Consider the following 17,145-nt stretch of genomic DNA (forward strand, 5'->3'; position numbering starts at 1 on the left):
CCCCCTGCCTCTGTTCTCATCACAGATCACCTCCGCTGCTATGATTACCTTCAGTAGGCTTCCTTCTTTTCCAGTCTCTTTCTGCTCCACACAGTTGGCAAAATAATCTTCCTACCTACATCCAAAACCTCCTGACCAAGAGCCCTCAGGAAGCCCTCTATTCTAGGTTAAAGTCCCATCTCTTCACATTAGACTCATGTGTCTAGCCTTGTCCCCAACCTTGTGGCAATCTGACTTAGTGAGAATTTTTGTACCCTTTTCTCTCAGGAATCTAGCGCAGCAAGCTTGTGCTGGGTGACTAGGAGCACTCAACGTCTTGCCTTCTGTGATCTGTCTCAAGATGCAAAACTCTTATAATTTGTTTCCAAACTGTCATATCTCTTCCCTTCACACATTCTGGCCTGTGTGCTGTTGCCTGAACTGATGCTGTTTCCCACCTCCAAGACTTTGCAGAATGCCTGCTGAGTACTCCCTCCTCTGAACTATTTCGAATTCCTTGTTGAAAGTTTGCTCAGGATAGTGTCTTTTTTTTTTTTTTTATTAAACCTTTTTACTTTCAAAACACATGTATGGATTATTTTTCAACACTAACCCCTGTAAAACTTTGTGTTCCAAATTTTCCCCTCTCCCCTAGAGGGAGCAATCCAATATATGTTGAACATTTATAAAATATGGGGCATTTTGGGGGGCCATCCTAGATGAACTTAAAAGTCCTTTCTATCTCCAAGGTTATCTGACTTTGAAGCATAATGCCCTAAATATCCCAAAGCTGGGCCAATTTTTGTCCATTTTTCAGGAAAAGGACAACTTTAAATAACTTTTTTTTTTTCCTTTTTTTCAAATTCTTTTCTGAATGCCAATTATGCTCTGTGGTATTCTTTTGATGGGATAGTTATGTTTTACAGTGTTTTTATAAATCTCATTGTCATTTCCCGGTAACCACCTCCCCACATTTGAATTCTCTTGTAACCAAGAAGTACAGTTGAGCCAAGCAGATTAATATATTGACTATGTTTGGTGATGTGTGACCCATTCCTCTCCCCTAGTTCACCACCTCTTGGCTGGGTGGAGGGCATTATGTCTCCCTTAATTGTCTGGAGTCATGATAGGTCATTCATTGCATGAGGCTGGGTTCCCATGACTTTTAGGGTATGTTTTCCTTCATATTATTGCCATCATTCTTTATTTTTTTAATTATTGTTTTTAATTTTTAAAGCTTTTTATTTTCAAAACACATGTGCGGATAATTTGACAGCATTGGCCTTTGGGGTGCAGATTTTCTCCTCCTCCCCCATCCCCTCTCCTAGACGCTATCATTCTTTCAGTTCTACTTTTGAGTCCCAGTTTCATCCCCGATAACGACTCGCTGCTGTCCCACCTCCACCCCCCAGGATTATGTTGACACAGAGCTCCTGCTTGGCCCGGAGAACGTGAACCAAGACTGCCTGCTGTCCTATGCGAGGGAAGCGGCCGACTTTGCCACCAATTACCAGCTGCCTTCCCTGGACTTCGCCATGAACCACTACGGCCAGCCGGACGTGGCGATGTTTGATTTCACCTCCATGTATGCTTCTGAGAACGCGGCCCTGGTCCGGGAGAGGCGATCCCATCAGCTCCTCGTGGCCTTGGTGGGAGACAGCTTACTAGAGGTACTGCTTGTCTTGGTTTTCTACTTTAGGAGGATAAGCTTGGTTTTTAAAGAACCAAGTCTCTGTTACATAATGGGGTGGGTCCTTTAATAGGATCTGATCCATCACGGTTGGCTTGGGGAATGTCTCGGGGAAGACTTTGTTCAGTTGGCAGTTCTCATTAAAGAAAGCTTTCTTGGCTTTGTGGAAGCCCAGTTACTTCCTGGAAAAACAAAGGGAGCCAGCTCTGTATTCTAGCAGGATGAGATTTTGATCCATTTATGTGCATATGTTCACATACAACACCCTTTTTATTTGAAGGATAAAGTTGAGTTTATCCTTCTCAAACCCAAGTCGTCCCCTTTTACGCAAACTATTCAGAACAATTGGAGTATAGAGGGTAACTGGACAGATCATCCTTCTACCGTGGAAAGCTGGTTCTCTTCCTGGTTTCCATGGCTGTTTATGAACCTATTAAAGGCTGGGTTGGTGTAAGAACCCTAAGGAACAATGGGAACCTTTGGTGTCTGGGCGGCCATCGGACGCTAAGTTCTTGCTTGTTTCTCCCCCCAGCCTTTCTGGCCCATGGGTACAGGATGTGCTCGGGGTTTCCTGGCAGCCTTTGATACAGCATGGATGGTGAAGAGTTGGGACCAAGGAATCCCACCCCTTGAGATCCTGGCTGAGCGGTGAGTGCTGCCATGGCATGAAGACAAAAGTGGATTGTTGTTTGTACGAAACAGTAAGAAGCCCAGTTTGGTTGGAAGACAGAATTCATTAAGGAGAATGAGCTTTAATAAGCCTTGAAGAATAGATTGGAACCAGGTTGTGAAGGGCTTTTAATGCCAAACAGAAAATTCTATTTAATCCTAGAGTAATGGGGATCCACTGGTGTTTTGTTTTTTTTCAACTGAAATTCTGCTTTAAAAATGTTACTGTGGGAAATAGAAAAACAGAGACAGAAATAAAGCAGAAGAGTTTGTATTTTGGAATACTGAACAGGGATTGATTTCATAATTTATGATTTAGTAATGGACACTTAGGTGACTCAGTGGATAGAGTACTAGTCTCTCCTGGAGTCAGAAAGACATCTTCCTGAGTTCAAATCTGGCCTTTATTAACTATGTGACTCTGGGCAAGTCACTTAATCCTCTTTGCCTCAGTTTCCTCATCTGTAAAATGAACTGGAGAAGGAGATGGCGAACCGCTCCAATATCTTTGCCAAGAAAACCCCATGTGGGGGTCACAAAGACTTGGTCGGGGCTGAAATGACTCCACAACAACAGATGCTTTAGGAATAGCATTTTGGCAGCTTTGTGGAGGACAGATTGGGGAAGGGAGAGACATGAAGCAGCAAAACTAATTGCCTTTGTTTTGGGAAGGCTCCAAGACTTGAATTTATACTTGGTGGTCCAAAAGGCAGAGAGAATATGTTTTAATGGAACTAGGTTCTAAGGGCACCCCTGGTTCCTTTCCTAGAAGAGGGGATTCTTGCATTAGGTAGAAGGTAGGAATCGCGTCCCATTTCTGAATATTACAGTCATGTGATTTTTACTCCTGGGACACTCGGGCCATGCAGTTGGGGATGCTTCAGTGATCACAAAAGTTAGGGGGGGCAGGCTTTGGAAATAGTGACTAAGCACATGGAGGGCAGCAGGGTGGCTGTGGAGCAGTTATATTAGGGCCACACAACTCCATGGGGCTGGGCTTCTCTTCCCATACACACCCTCTGTCTGCCTACCCCTGCAGAGTTCCCACGAGTGGGTGGGCCATGGGGTAGGGGAGATTCTAGGTTTGAGAAACAATAGCTTCTCCCAGGGAAGGGTCCCAGGGCCCCTCAAGCAGCCTCTCACTGTTGGGTTCTGGCTCCAAACAGGGAGAGTCTTTACCGACTGTTGCCTCAGACGACTCCAGAAAACATCAGCAAGAATTTTGAGCAGTACACTCTCGACCCTGGCACTCGGTACCCAAACCTCAACTCGAACTGTGTCCGGCCTCATCAGGTCAGCCTCTCTCTGGACCCCCGTCCCTGTGTTGGGTCCTCTTGGCTTGGGCAGGGAAGCATGGGGGCGGTATATAAACCCACACCGGCAACTACCCTTCCTCCCCTCTCCTCCCAGCCTAGGACCGGCAAATGGGAAAGTATTCCACATTCTTTCCTCATTACCCAGAGAATAGACGGAAGTGGTTACTTAGTACTCCTTATGCCATATATGTACTTAGCAAGCCACTTGGACAACATGCCTCAGAGAATGACGGGTCCCTCTCCTCACCCCATCCCTGCAGCCCCATTCCTTCTCCCTGATCTCACCGAAAAGTAGCTCTGCTTATTCCACCTTGCTCATCATGCTGTCAAAACCCTCCAGCCTCCCGGGCTGATCGAGGGGAGTTGTACTTTGTCATTAGACATCACGCAAGGAAGCAAGACGTAGTGAACTGGGAGTCAAAAGTCCTGGGTGCGAATGTGAGCTCTGCTGTTTGCCGCAGGCACCTGGGGCAGGGCTCAGCTCTCTGGGTCATAATTCTCTCATGTTAAATGAGAAGGCTGATGGGAGATCTTCTCTCTTCTAAATCTCAATTTGAAAGCCACACCATCATTTCTTAGCGTGGGTTACTGAGAGGTAGCGGTGTAGCTACTAGCTGTCCTAAGTTAGACTGTGTTGTGCAATGAAAGAAAAAAGCAGAGGGGAAAAGGAATTGGGAATATGGGGATAGTGCTTGGTGGATGAAAGTGGATCATCACACGGCAAGGCAGCAAGGGCCGAAGAATGGGGATGGGAACGGTGGGCAGCAGCAAACCATTGCCCAGTCTTTGCCTCTTTTCAGGTAAAGCATTTATACATCACTACGGAGTTACATCATTTGCCCCTTGAGAGATTGGGCTCCATAAGGAGATCAGTCAGCCTTTCCCGGCGGGGTGAGTCCGTTTTGTCAACATTCTCTATGCAATGAGCCCCCTTCTGTCTTTTAGTTCCTCGCTGGAGAGGGGGATACGATTATTGGAAGGGGACTGGGAGTAAGTCTGAAGAACTAAACTGTGGTTCTGGAGGGCGGGTATCACAGTCAGCCAGCTTCCTCATCGACCCTCACTGTCACTAGGGTCTTTGAACTCTACGTGAGGTAATAGGTTGGCATTAGACTTAGTCTCATTTGCCTAGAATTTCATCTTCTGCTTTCTATTTTCTGCTGTCCATGTTGCACTTCATCTCTCTTGACTATGTTTAAAATGAATTACTAACATACTTTGTCTTGATACTTCAGACACTTTTGAACAAACACCACATGTTCTCCTCACAAAATGCTTCCACCCCAACACCTAAGCAAAACTGCTCCATAGGTTGAAAAGAGTGCCTCATTTTTCATTTTTGAGACCCAACAATTAGTGGAAATGGATATATGTTTGACTCTGATAATTTTGATATCACATTATCTGTTATACTTATTTGATCTAACTTTGTTGTCTCTCACTGGAATATTTATTTTGTGTGGTCTTTGGGTGAGAGGTGGCCCAGCACAAGGCCTCCTGCCTCTGACCCATTTACATGGTGTTCCTGGACGGGTCATGTAACAACTGGATAATTCCCTGAGAATATTTGTCCTTGTAGAGGAAGTTATTTGCTGGAAGATCACAACACTAATGAAATCCCGGGTCTAGAGCAACCAAAATCATTTTATGTATTTATTGGTTCACTTTGTATCATTTTTTGTCATTTCTTTTAAGTCAGTCAAGGACTGGCAGGGATAGAGTGCTAGACATGGAATCAAAAACACTTGAATTCAAATATTCCCTCAGATGTGTACTGCAACCCTGAGCAAGTCATCTTATTGCCCCTCAGCCTAAGTTTCCTCATTCATCAAATGGATATTATAATAGCACCTATTTTCCAAGGATGTCGTAAGGATTCAAAGAAAATACATATAAAGCACTCTGCCAAACTTAAATATTAGCCAATAATTATAAAAGTCAGTAACACACCGTTACATACCAGCACCTCAATTTGTTTAGTCATTCCCTAGTTATTGAGAAGATTTTGTTTTCAGCTTTTTATTGTCACAAATAATTTTTGGACAATAAGGGTCTCTTTTTGCCGCCTCTGATTATATGTAGTTTAACTTTACATTCTGCCTGTGCTTTTGACTCTGATATTCATGTATCTTTGACCTGTGTTTATTTTCTAGTTGTTTCCTGTCTGTTCTTAGTTTCCTCATTAGAATATAGGGTGTCAGAGGGCAAAGACCAGGTCACTTTCCTTATGGATCTGCTCAGTACCTTCTATGGGGTTGTGGATGGATGGATGGATTCATGGATGGATAGATGGATGGATAGAGGGATGGATTGATGGATGGGTTGGTGGGCAAGTTGATGGATGGATGGATGGATGGATGGATTCATGGATGGATAGATGGATGGATAGAAGGATTGGTGAGTGGGTAGATGGGATTGGATGGATGGATAGATGGATGGATGGGTGGATGGATAGATAATTGGATGGATGGATGGATGGATGGATTGGTGAGTGGGTAGATGGGATTGGATGGATGGATGGATGGATGGGTAGATGGATGGATGGGTGGATGAGTGTAACTACTTCCCAATTATAGCCACCAAGCATTTTAGCCTAGTTTACCATTTGCCTCAGAAGCCATCTTTCCACTTAGACTCAGAGGCCTATGAAAGGAGCAGAATAAAGCAAAGGAAGCCATTTATGAATCCTCTGGTCTCCTTTGTTTCACAATTCTAATGTGTAGAGGGATATAAAAGCCTAGCATGGCACACATGTTTGAGGCAATATGATACAGAGAAATCAAAAGGTCTGGGTTTAACAACCAGTCCTGGTTCAAATCTAGGTCCAGTCACCTGCTACCTGTATGACTTTGAGTGAGCCATACAACCTCCATGTATATCCATCAAGTAGGAGAAGTAGACTAGATGGGCCTCCAAGGTCCTTTCCAGGTCCGTTACTCTGACCCAGTGGTCCTATGAATGACGGGAATCTTTATCAATGTCCTTTGCTCAAACTGTAGAATCCGACATTCGCCCCAACAAGCTTTTAACCTGGTGTCAGAAGCAGACCGAAGGCTACCAACATGTCAACGTCACGGATCTGACCACCTCCTGGAGAAGTGGTCTTGCCTTATGTGCCCTTATTCATCGCTTCAGACCAGAACTCATGTGAGTATTTGGGCCCTGACAACTCATAGCAGGGGTCTCTGGGAGAGAAGTTGGTGGAAGACTTAAAGTAGGATAGACCACTGGGAATTCAAATTAGTGAAGTATGCAGATCTTCACTACTGGGGCTTTGAGGAAAACCCTTGAATTTGTAGGGCTCTCCCTCCCCATTTCTCCTGCTGGATGATGGCAATTTGCTCCACTTCTGTGAAGAGCCAGAGTGGGGATTATCTGGTAAATCACCTTCCCGTCTCACTATCTTATTCTTAAATTTTGATCATCCAGCTTTTATTTCAAATTTATTCATTTTTCCAGTAAACATTTACTAAATGCCTACTATGTTCAAGACACTAGATACAATGCCAAAAACAAAACGTGCTTTTTCTCATGAAGCTTATGTTCTACTTGGGGGAAACCATTATAGACTAATTGATGAAAAATGTATACAAATAAATATTGATTAGTGTTTGCTGTATGACATACATAGTCATTACAGTAAGTACATAGTAAACGAAAAGTCATTCCAGAGTTAATAAGAGTACTAATGAGTGAAGGAGAAAGGGAATTAGTATGCCGTAGTGGAGCTGGGTTTTAGTTTCCTTATCTTTCAAATGAGGGACTCAGACTCGACAACCTCTGAGGCCCCATAAAGCCCCGTGTCTGTGATCCAAATTACTTTGTATTTACTTGGCGTTTTATGCTGAACTCTCTGTTCATTCCCTCGAGAAGCTTTTAACCTGGTATCTACCAGCCCTTTCAGCAGCAAGATGGCAGAGTGTATCGAGTGCAGGCTTAGAGTCAGAAATTCTCATCTTCCTGCGTTCAAATCCAGCCTCAGACACTTATTAGCTGTGTAACCCTAGGCAGCTCCCTTCACCCTGTTTGCCTCAGTTCTCTCATCTGTAAAATGAGCTGGAGAAGAAGATGGCATCTAGTCTGCTATCTCTGCCAAGAAGGGTCATGAAGTGTCAGGCATGATTAAAATAATTGAACAAGGATTACCTGCTTTGACCAATAGAATATTAATTCATGATTGCAGTAAATACTTGCTTATTTCCCTGTGTATTCTGAGCTTCATCACAGTGACTGACACAGAACAGGCCCTAAATAAATACTTATTGAACTGATGAAGTAATTTCAGAATTCTGGTATCTTCCAATGACTCTGGGTATTCAGTTATAAAATGCTGACAAGTCTATTTAGGAATGTGGAGGTTTGGCTTTTGAGAGTGGTCAGAGGAAGCTACTATCCCTTATCCTTTTGACTTTTCTCACATTATTCCCTAGCAATTTTGATTCTTTGAATGAAGAAGATGCCATTGGGAACAACCAGCTGGCCTTCGACATTGCGGAGCAGGAGTTTGGAATCCCCCCCATGACCACAGGCAAAGAGATGGCATCTGCCCAGGAACCAGATAAGCTCAGTCTGGTCATGTACCTCTCTAAGTTCTATGAGCTGTTTCGAGGGACACCCCTCAGAGCTGTTGGTAAGAAGCCTACGAATATGTTGCTTTTCAGAGAAATTCAGCATTTTGTTCAGGGTTTTCAAGTCATCCCTTGAAATGGAGCCCAAGTCTCGTCTCTCCTGACTCTAGTGGAAAAGCATTTTGGAAGCATTGGGCTCCTACCTTCTCTCCCACTTGCCAAAAAGAGATGCCCTTGTAGTCTAAGGAAGGACCTATGCTTAGGGGTCAATGGAAACTGCTGGCTCATCTTGTCCCTTTATCACACCCCTGTTTTCAAGGTGCCTCTTCCTCTCACCCACTTTCTCTGGTGTTCTTTAGGCTCTCTACATGGTGTCATAGAAATGAAGATGAGCTTATGTGAGCTCAGGTTTCCCCTCCTTGCTTTAAAGGGAACGTCAGTTCTCATTGGACCTGCCTGGGCAGAGATGTTGTGACGTCTTTCTTCGTCCCCTGCCCAATCTCTAATGCCCTTTTCAGCCCCAGGGACCTGGAACCTCAGGTGCCATTCTGGATCCTTCCCAGAATACGCTTGGGGAATCACATTTGGTTCCTTAGTATAAAGACTCATCTCAAGCCTATTGATAAGTTATTGTTAAGCTCTCCATTTCACTCTTTTTTCTTTTTCTAACAGATTCTTTGGGTAAAAACTATGGAGAAAATGGTGATCTTAGCTTAGCCCAATCATCTATTTTTAATAACTATCTCAACCTAACGTTCCCCAGGAAGCGGACACCACGGGTGAGTCTGCATTCTCAGCTTTGCCTTTTTTTTTTTTTTTTTCTCTTTGAGGAAGGGAAAAATATTGCTAATTTTTCTACTTATCTTAGCCTAATGTATATTCCCTAGTGAGTATTTTGTTTATTTCACTTTTGTAATTCTTGATGTTTCAGTTAATCTTTTTCTTTATAACTTATTTTGGAAAGTTTCAGGAGATTCCTGGGAAGGCACAGGCAGGGACATGATAGTAAATGTTAAAGCATCTGTCCCCACAAAAAAAATTACAGATGCTTACACTAAAAATTTTATGATCAGCTCTTGTAAACGGCTTGATCTGGCTCCAGAAAACCCCTGAGCAGAGAAGACCTGAAAACACTTCTCCAAGGATGGTTTTTTAAATAAATTGGATCAGCCCTGTCTCTTCAGGCTATTTGCCGCAGAGGGGTCTCTTCTACAGAAACCTTCTGTGTTTCCTTCCCACAAGGTTTTCTGTAGCCTTGTCCCTGGAAGGATTTTTCACTTGCTAAATATTTGAGATTTGTAATAATGATATCAGTTGATTTCCTGACTATTGAGAGTTGCAATTTTTACCTCCCCAATTCTGGACAGTTATTAGGCTCCCAGAATGTTAGAGCTAGAAAGGCCCCGAGGGACCAATTTCTCCAGTCTTTTCATTGTCCTCAGCTGCCTCAGAAGGAGAAACTTGGAAAGAAATGGATTTGATTAATATCACACAGAATTAATGGATTATATTCCAAGTGTTCTCATAGCTGGCACACATTTTTTCCCAGTGTAACAAAATGCCTGCATTCATTCATTCATTCATAGATTCATTATTTATTTCTTTCTTTATTTGTATGTATTATTTTGACTCTTAAACATAGGTAAATTTATAAATGTATAAAAGCCAGCTCAAGAAAATGTTGAATGACACTTAAAAAATTATTTCCCCCCAATTACGTGTAAAAACAGTTATTTAAAACAGAAGTTTTGACTTCCAAATTCTCTTCTTCCCCCCTTTCTGAGATACAAGCCAATCTGATATAGATTATTCATGTACAGTCCACCAATTCTGAGCTCTCTGGCACAGCGATGTGCTGGACATTGTGGGGGATCCAGAAGAAAGAGCATGTAGCTCTTGGCTTCCCGGAGCTTTCTGTCTAGTTGGAGAGAGAAGCTACATCCTCACTTACAGTAAATGGCTTTGAGAGTGGGGATGTGGGCCAGAATTTGAGTGAAGAGAAGGAAGAAGTTATCGTGACTGGGGACAGGAGGGGATGATAAAATTTGGAGACAGCATAAGCAAAGGCTTAATCGGTACTTCTCTCACTCAGGACAAGGTTTACAAAATAGGAGGTGTAGTGAGGGAGACCTCGGATGTCAGGGATACTATCAGGTCTGTCTCCCTCCTATGCTCTGACTTCTCGGTGCAAGTTTAACAAGAATTGACAGCAGAAAGTTACAGTGGCAGCAACCAGGTAGGGGTCAGAGTGATGCTAGGGGAAGGAGAACTCAATTCTTAGGAAGACAGCCAAAGGACCGGAAGGGGCCAAGCCTCTTCCTCTCACAAATGAAGAACAGACCCAAGATCACACTGAGAATCAAGTGGGATTTGAACCCCGCTCTCCTCGACTCCCAAATCCTGCTTTAATGCCCTGTAATTCAATTCAAGACATCACAGTCTCTGGAAGAGTCCTACTGGATTGCACAGATAAACAATCCTTGAAAGAGAGCCTAATAGCATCCTTGAGATTTATTTAACTACAGTATCATAGATTTAGAACTGGAAGGGATCTTAGAACCTCCTTTCAGCCTTCTCATTGCACTGAGGCAGACGCAGGACTGAAGTGACTTGCTCAGGGTCAGTAATGGTCTGAGACAGCATTTGAACCCAGGACTTCCTTATTCCAAGTCATCTACTTGGCCCCACTAATTCTCAAGGCTTAGAGGGAAGAAATGGTGATACCATCCACCTGCCAAGCTCCATTTTGAGTCATGGCTTCTCTTGTTCCCTAATTTATGCTCCATCATTTGGAAACGAATTACCTGCTCTGGGCAGAGTTAGCTGGGTTTCACTGTCTCTCTTGAGGACCCCAGAAAGCATGTTCAAATGAGAGAACAATTTTTTCTTTCTCTTTTTTTTCTTTTTTTATTAATTTTTATAATTATAACATTTTCTTTGACAGTACATGTACATAGGTAATTTTTTACAACATTATCCCTTGCACTCCCTTCTGTTCCGAATTTTTCCCCTCCTCCACCCCCTCCCCTAGATGGCAGGCATTCCCATACATATTAAATATTTTATAGTATATCCTAGGTACAATATATATGTGCAGAACCGAATTTTGTTGTTGTTGCTGTTGCAAAGGAAGGATTGTATTCGGAAGGTAAAAATAATCTGGGAAGAAAAACAAAACAAAACAAACAAAAAAAAACAATGCTCACAGTTTACACTCATTTCCCAGTGTCTTTCTCTTTTTTTAAATCTTAATAGCATTTTAATTTTTTCCCAATTACATATAAGGTTAGTTTTCAATATTCATCTTTGTAAGATTTTTTTCCCTCCCTCCCCAAAACATCAAGCAATCTGATATAGTTTATACACAAACAACTGTGTTAACCACATTTATGTTGTAAAAGAAGAATCAGGAAAAAAAAGGAAAAAAATCATGAGAAAGGGAAAAAAAAAAACCTAAAGTGAAAATAGCATGCCTTTATCTGTATTCAAACTCCATAATTCTTTGTCTGGATGTAGATAGCATTTTCCATCACGCATCCCTTGGAATTATCTTGGATCACCATATTGCTGAGAAGAGCGGAGTCTTTTATAGCTGATTATTGCACAATGTGGTTGTTACTGTGTACAATGTTCTCCTGGTTCTCACTTCACTCAGCCTCAGTTCATGTCAGTCTCTCTAGGCTTTTGTTTTCTTATAGCCATAGTATTCTATCACCTTCAAGTACAGCTCGTTCAGCCTTTTGCTAATTGATGAGAATGCCCTCCATTTCCAGTTCTTTGCCGCTGCAAAGAGCTGTTGTAAATATTTTTATTTATGTGGGCTCTTTCCCTTTTATATGATTTCTTTGGGATGCAGATCTAATAGCGATATTGTTGGATCAGAGAGTATGCACAATTTTATTATAACCCTTTGTCCATAGTTCCAAATTGCTCTCCAGAATCAGCAGTTCACAAGAGAACAGTTTTAAAAAATGAAAATTAAAATTTTAAAAAGTAAAAAGTGTACCGTATTTACATAACTTACACTGAAAACTGATTATATTAAGATCACTCATAATCCCTCTTCCACTCCTTTGAGAGTCCATAGCTCTACTCTTCCCTCCTGTGCCCTTAGCCACGTCAGAATGAGACAACCCCCTACTCTGGACTTGGTCAAAAGGCTCTGGCTTTGAGAGTACTTCTCTGTGGAAATGGAATTAGGGGGCTGGTTTTCTGGATTTCTCCTGCAAAGTGACCCACAGATCTGACAATTACAAGAAACCTCCCTGTCACCCTCAGGCAACATTTGTGGTAATCGCAGTATCAAAATATTTCCTCCTTTAACTTATTTCACTCCCCTATTCACTCCACAGCTGCTAAGAACAGAGGAAACTGGGTGAGGAATGTTTGAACCTTTTACTCACCCCTCCTTTGTTTACAGAAGGATGGAAATTAAATAGCTCTTACCAGGTCAGGCTCTGAAAACTGAGCGGCTGTCAGTAATCATCAAGGTGGACGTTGGGGACCAGTGCATTCTACTGTCTTGACTTAATGTGCTCTAGAACAGAAGACCAATTTGTAGAGCTCAGCTTCTCCCCCAGTACTTCAGTTTGCTCCCCCTTTTTAGCCCTACTCTCCCATCATTCTCTTTTCTTTTGAAAAAATGATTTTGTTTTAGGCTTAGTTTAGACTGGCTCACAAAAGCTGGTTGTTAAATTTTCAGTGTGAACATCTACACCTCAGAAACTGGCAAATGCTACAAGCCAGGACTTGGTTTATTGTTTGGTTATCTACATTTAAGAAAATGGTGGAGAAAACATTAATAATATGGAGTAAACTCAAAAGTGTGTCCAGCTTCCTTTTTTCTTTCTTCTTGGAGAGCTGGATGTTAAACACATGTCCCGAGTCATACTCATTGCATATATTATTTTTGTGGCCTTGCTTATTTTTCCTTTTTATTGTATTCATACAAATCCTTCTTATTCATCATCTCTTATAGCATAATGCCCTTCCTGTATTTATCTGCCTATCCTGATTTATTCAGCCTTTTCCTAGCTGATGGGAACCTGTTTTGTTTCTATTTCTTTGCTGTTTGCATTAATGGAGCCTTTCTCTCTGTCTCTCACTTCACATATATATGCATATGTCTAGTAGAGGGATTTCTGACTTAAAGGTGTATATATATATACACACATATATATATGTATACACACACACATATATATGTGTGTATACATATATATATGTGTATATATATATATATATACAGCTTTAAGTCAGAAATATATATATATGAGATGTATATAGAGCCTTTCTGTTTTTGATTTCCTATATATATATATATATATATATCTATATATCTATATATATATATATCTAGTAGAGGGATTTCTGACTTAAAGGTATAAGGTATATATATATATGTATATATATATATATATATATATATATACAAACATACACACACATATATATGATGTATATAGAGCCTTTCTGTTTTTGATTTCCTATATGTATGTATGTATGTATGTGTATATATATATATATATATATATATATATATATATATATATATATATATATATATGTCTAGTAGAAGGATTTCTGATTTAAAGGCATATATATATGGTATATATAGAGCCTTTCTCTCTGTTTTTCATTTCCCATATACATTGTATTATATTATGTTATATATATATATATATCTGTCTAGTAGAGGGATTTTTGACTTAAAGGAGCTGTCCTTTTCATTGTGTATATATTTGCTAGAAGCAGGTTGCCTTGACACTCTTTCTTAACCCATGTGCCTGAAACTCTTGAACCCACCCAGTAACACACAATATGTGTTCAACAAAGGGTCTCTTTCTTTGGACTTCTGTGGCTTGACCTCTGAGCATTTAGCCAGAAGGTGTGTCTTTGCTACCCGTCTTTGCCTCTTTTCAATCCACACAGGAATTGTTCCCCGTGTCAACCTGTGCTCCGAGGACTTTGTCAGAACCGAGCCACTAAGGTGTGATAGATTTCATGGACTCTTTTGTTCTCATTCTCCCTCACTGATCTTTCTCTTGCTGGAAACACCTGGAGCACTGACTCACTTCCTCATTGGCAGCTTAGGTATATTTGTTATTTCCTCATTGGGAAAATGAGATGGTTTCCTAGAATCACAGAGTTGCCTGGCTGGAAGACACGTCAGAGATCACCTGAATCAGCAATCCCCTTTGACCCAAATAAACGATTGTCCAATTTCTGCTCGGTTCCACCAACCAAAGCAGCCTCCTTATTTGTCGGATGATCGCCTTCTCCTGAGCTAAAATCTGTCTCTATATAATTTCCCCTCCTTGGGTCTGGTTCTTCCCAATTCCAGTTGAATAAGCTTAATCCCTCTTTCACATACATGTTCATGTCATCTTTAATCTGGGTTCCTTTAATTCTTGAATGAGTCCCCTTACCATTGTAGCGACTCAATCCTTGGGCCAATATCCTTTCTACAATACGGTAGCAGGGCTGATTATGGAACTCCAGATAAATCTGATCAGGATGTAGAATAGTACAAATGAGGGTCTTGTTGCTCTACTGAGGCTCCACCTCAGAACAGGCTATTTCTTTCTGGCAGCAATCATAGTGTTAATTCATTTTGGGCTTGGATTCCCTACTTTTTTTTTTTCACATGAACCATTTTCAAGTCATCCCTTTCAGATGAATTTTATGCTTCTGAATTTTAGAAACTAAGTACATGGCCTTATGGTTATTTTGTTTTTTCATTTTAAATTTCCTATTACTAACTTCAGCCCATTGTTCCAACTTCTTAAAATATCCTTTTGGCATTCATTTACAAATTTGATAAGCATGCCATTTGTAGGTATCTTTTGAACACGAGAGGATCTTGGACTGATCCCTGAAGTAATTCACTAGAGACTTTCTGACATGATGATGTGATTCCACAATATTCTGGCCTCAGTCATTCATCCAATTTTAAATCCACATAATTAATCTAGTTTATATCTATCACTTCTTTTTCTTGCCTAATTTGGTTGGATTCAGTTTTATCTAAAATTCTTGCTGGTTCTTTTATATAATGAGGGTTTAGGACATGTGTCTGGTGTCCCAAAGGGCAGCCCACTTTTTCCCAGAGTGCTGAGCCAAGGATACAATGAAAAATAAAATAGAAAACATGACTTTAATTCTGTTTTTTTTTAAACTACTGCTCCATGGATGTCATTTGGGTTGTCCCCAATTCACAAAAATTCCATCTGTGGAGAAGAATATTGAGTAGCTCTGAGATCCTCCCTTGGTAGACTAAGCTAGCCCAGGGCAGACGCTTTTTCCCTATTGCTAACTTAGGTGCTCATCTCCATTCCGCCCTCAGTTACTGTTGAACTAGACTCCCCCGTCAGACATTCTTCTCTTATTCTCTCCTACGTCTCTCTTATTCTATCCTCTCCCATCTTCATGCCTTTGCCCATCCCAAAGGTAGACTCTCATGGATTCTTCCTTTATACCCACTATTAAATCCCTACTTTTCTTCCAAGCTAGGCTCAGATGTGGCCTTCTCCATGAATCTGGATGATTTCCTAGTTTTTCTCTGTTTACTAGTAACATTTTGCCTAGACCTGCTCTTAACACTTAATCCCATACTGCCTTGTACCATATTTACATAAGTGCCTTGTTTCACTTCCCACTCCCACCCAAGGACCTTGGGTGGGCAGCAGAGACTTTGTCATTTAAAAAAAAAATCTCTCTATTCCCCAGACTGAGCCCAGTGTCTTGCAAAACCATCAGCAAGCATTATTAAGCAACTACTGTATACTAGGCACCATTCTAGGCATTGGAGATGAAGAGGTTATAATTTAAAAGATGTTACTATTCCTAGGTGGCTTACATTAATGTGGGAAACAATACTTAGAGACCCAGAATATATACATGAGTTACTAAAAATTTAATTGAACATAATCTTATTTTGCTGATGAGAAAACTGAGGTCTAGAGAAAGGATGTGATCGTGTTCAAAATTAGGCTGACCCTGAACTGGGACACGGTCAATGAGAGCAGGAGATGCCTGGAGACCAGTGAGGAATTATTTCATCTCTTCCTACTGCTTGCCTTGAATCACTGCTTCCATAAGGGAGCCGCTTTTGGAGCAGTGTGCAGTATTTAGAAACTAAGCAGTTTTGATCATTAGAATGTAGGTTCCTTGAGGCAGGGGCTGGTGGGTGATTTTTTAAATTTAATTTTCCTTTTCTTTTTCCTTTTTTCTCCTTCCTCCCATCCTCCCTCCCCAGGGTATCCCTGGCACTTAGCACACTGCCCGGCACGGAGTAAGTGACTCATAAATGCTTATTGCCTGACTGACTGATCTCCCAGGCATCCCCATTAATCTAAAGGTGCTTTTCTAAAAAACTCATTTATATGGAAATTCCAATTTCATTTAGGTGATTGAAGATTGGAATTGGCCCCACAGGTTCCCCAGCCACACAGGGTAGACAGGATTGTCTCTTTCTCCTGATCCTGCCCCAAGCCTTTCCCGTCTGGGCCTATGGGCCCTTGATAAGTCCATCCTGTGCTCCTCCTGCTGTCAGCATATTTTGCCTTAAATCTCTAACTCTTTTCCTATTGCCCGACTGCCATTAATTTTTAAAAACTTTTCCAGAGTGACCTTGATTTTCACCCCCAGGAGACAGACGAATGGGCTTTCATTATGTGAGCATCACTGCCTTTGAGTCCTCTGGAGAAAAAAAAATGTGTATGTTCATCTTGAGTCCTTCATTCACCTTCATACTGTTTTTACCCTGGAAGCTTCCATAGCCCACCCATCCCTTTATAGAGAGGCAGTAGTGAGAACAATCCGTAATAGAACCAGAGTTGTACGTCTTTGTTTTTTAGATTGAGGATGAAAATAAGCTTGGGGAGAGCTTAGGGCATTATGAGATTATTAAAGAAAAGCTTCT

The 17,145-nt window shown here is 41.3% G+C and overlaps 1 protein-coding gene across 9 annotated transcripts in view; it reads left to right on the forward strand.

The window, feature by feature from the left end:
- MICAL2 (microtubule associated monooxygenase, calponin and LIM domain containing 2) overlaps positions 1-17,145 on the forward strand; it is a 304,056-nt gene that overhangs the window by 158,630 nt on the left and 128,281 nt on the right. For all 9 annotated transcript variants that reach the window (XM_074274666.1, XM_074274667.1, XM_074274658.1 and 6 more), the window contains exons 8-14: positions 1,392-1,649; positions 2,202-2,317; positions 3,505-3,631; positions 4,455-4,545; positions 6,654-6,801; positions 8,085-8,284; positions 8,895-9,001. In XM_074274666.1, the coding sequence (XP_074130767.1) occupies positions 1,392-1,649; positions 2,202-2,317; positions 3,505-3,631; positions 4,455-4,545; positions 6,654-6,801; positions 8,085-8,284; positions 8,895-9,001 (1,047 nt within the window). The remainder of the gene's footprint in view (positions 1-1,391; positions 1,650-2,201; positions 2,318-3,504; positions 3,632-4,454; positions 4,546-6,653; positions 6,802-8,084; positions 8,285-8,894; positions 9,002-17,145) is intronic.

This window comes from Sminthopsis crassicaudata, chromosome 6, assembly GCF_048593235.1.
Source record: "Sminthopsis crassicaudata isolate SCR6 chromosome 6, ASM4859323v1, whole genome shotgun sequence".
Classification (NCBI taxonomy): Eukaryota; Metazoa; Chordata; class Mammalia; order Dasyuromorphia; family Dasyuridae; genus Sminthopsis; species Sminthopsis crassicaudata.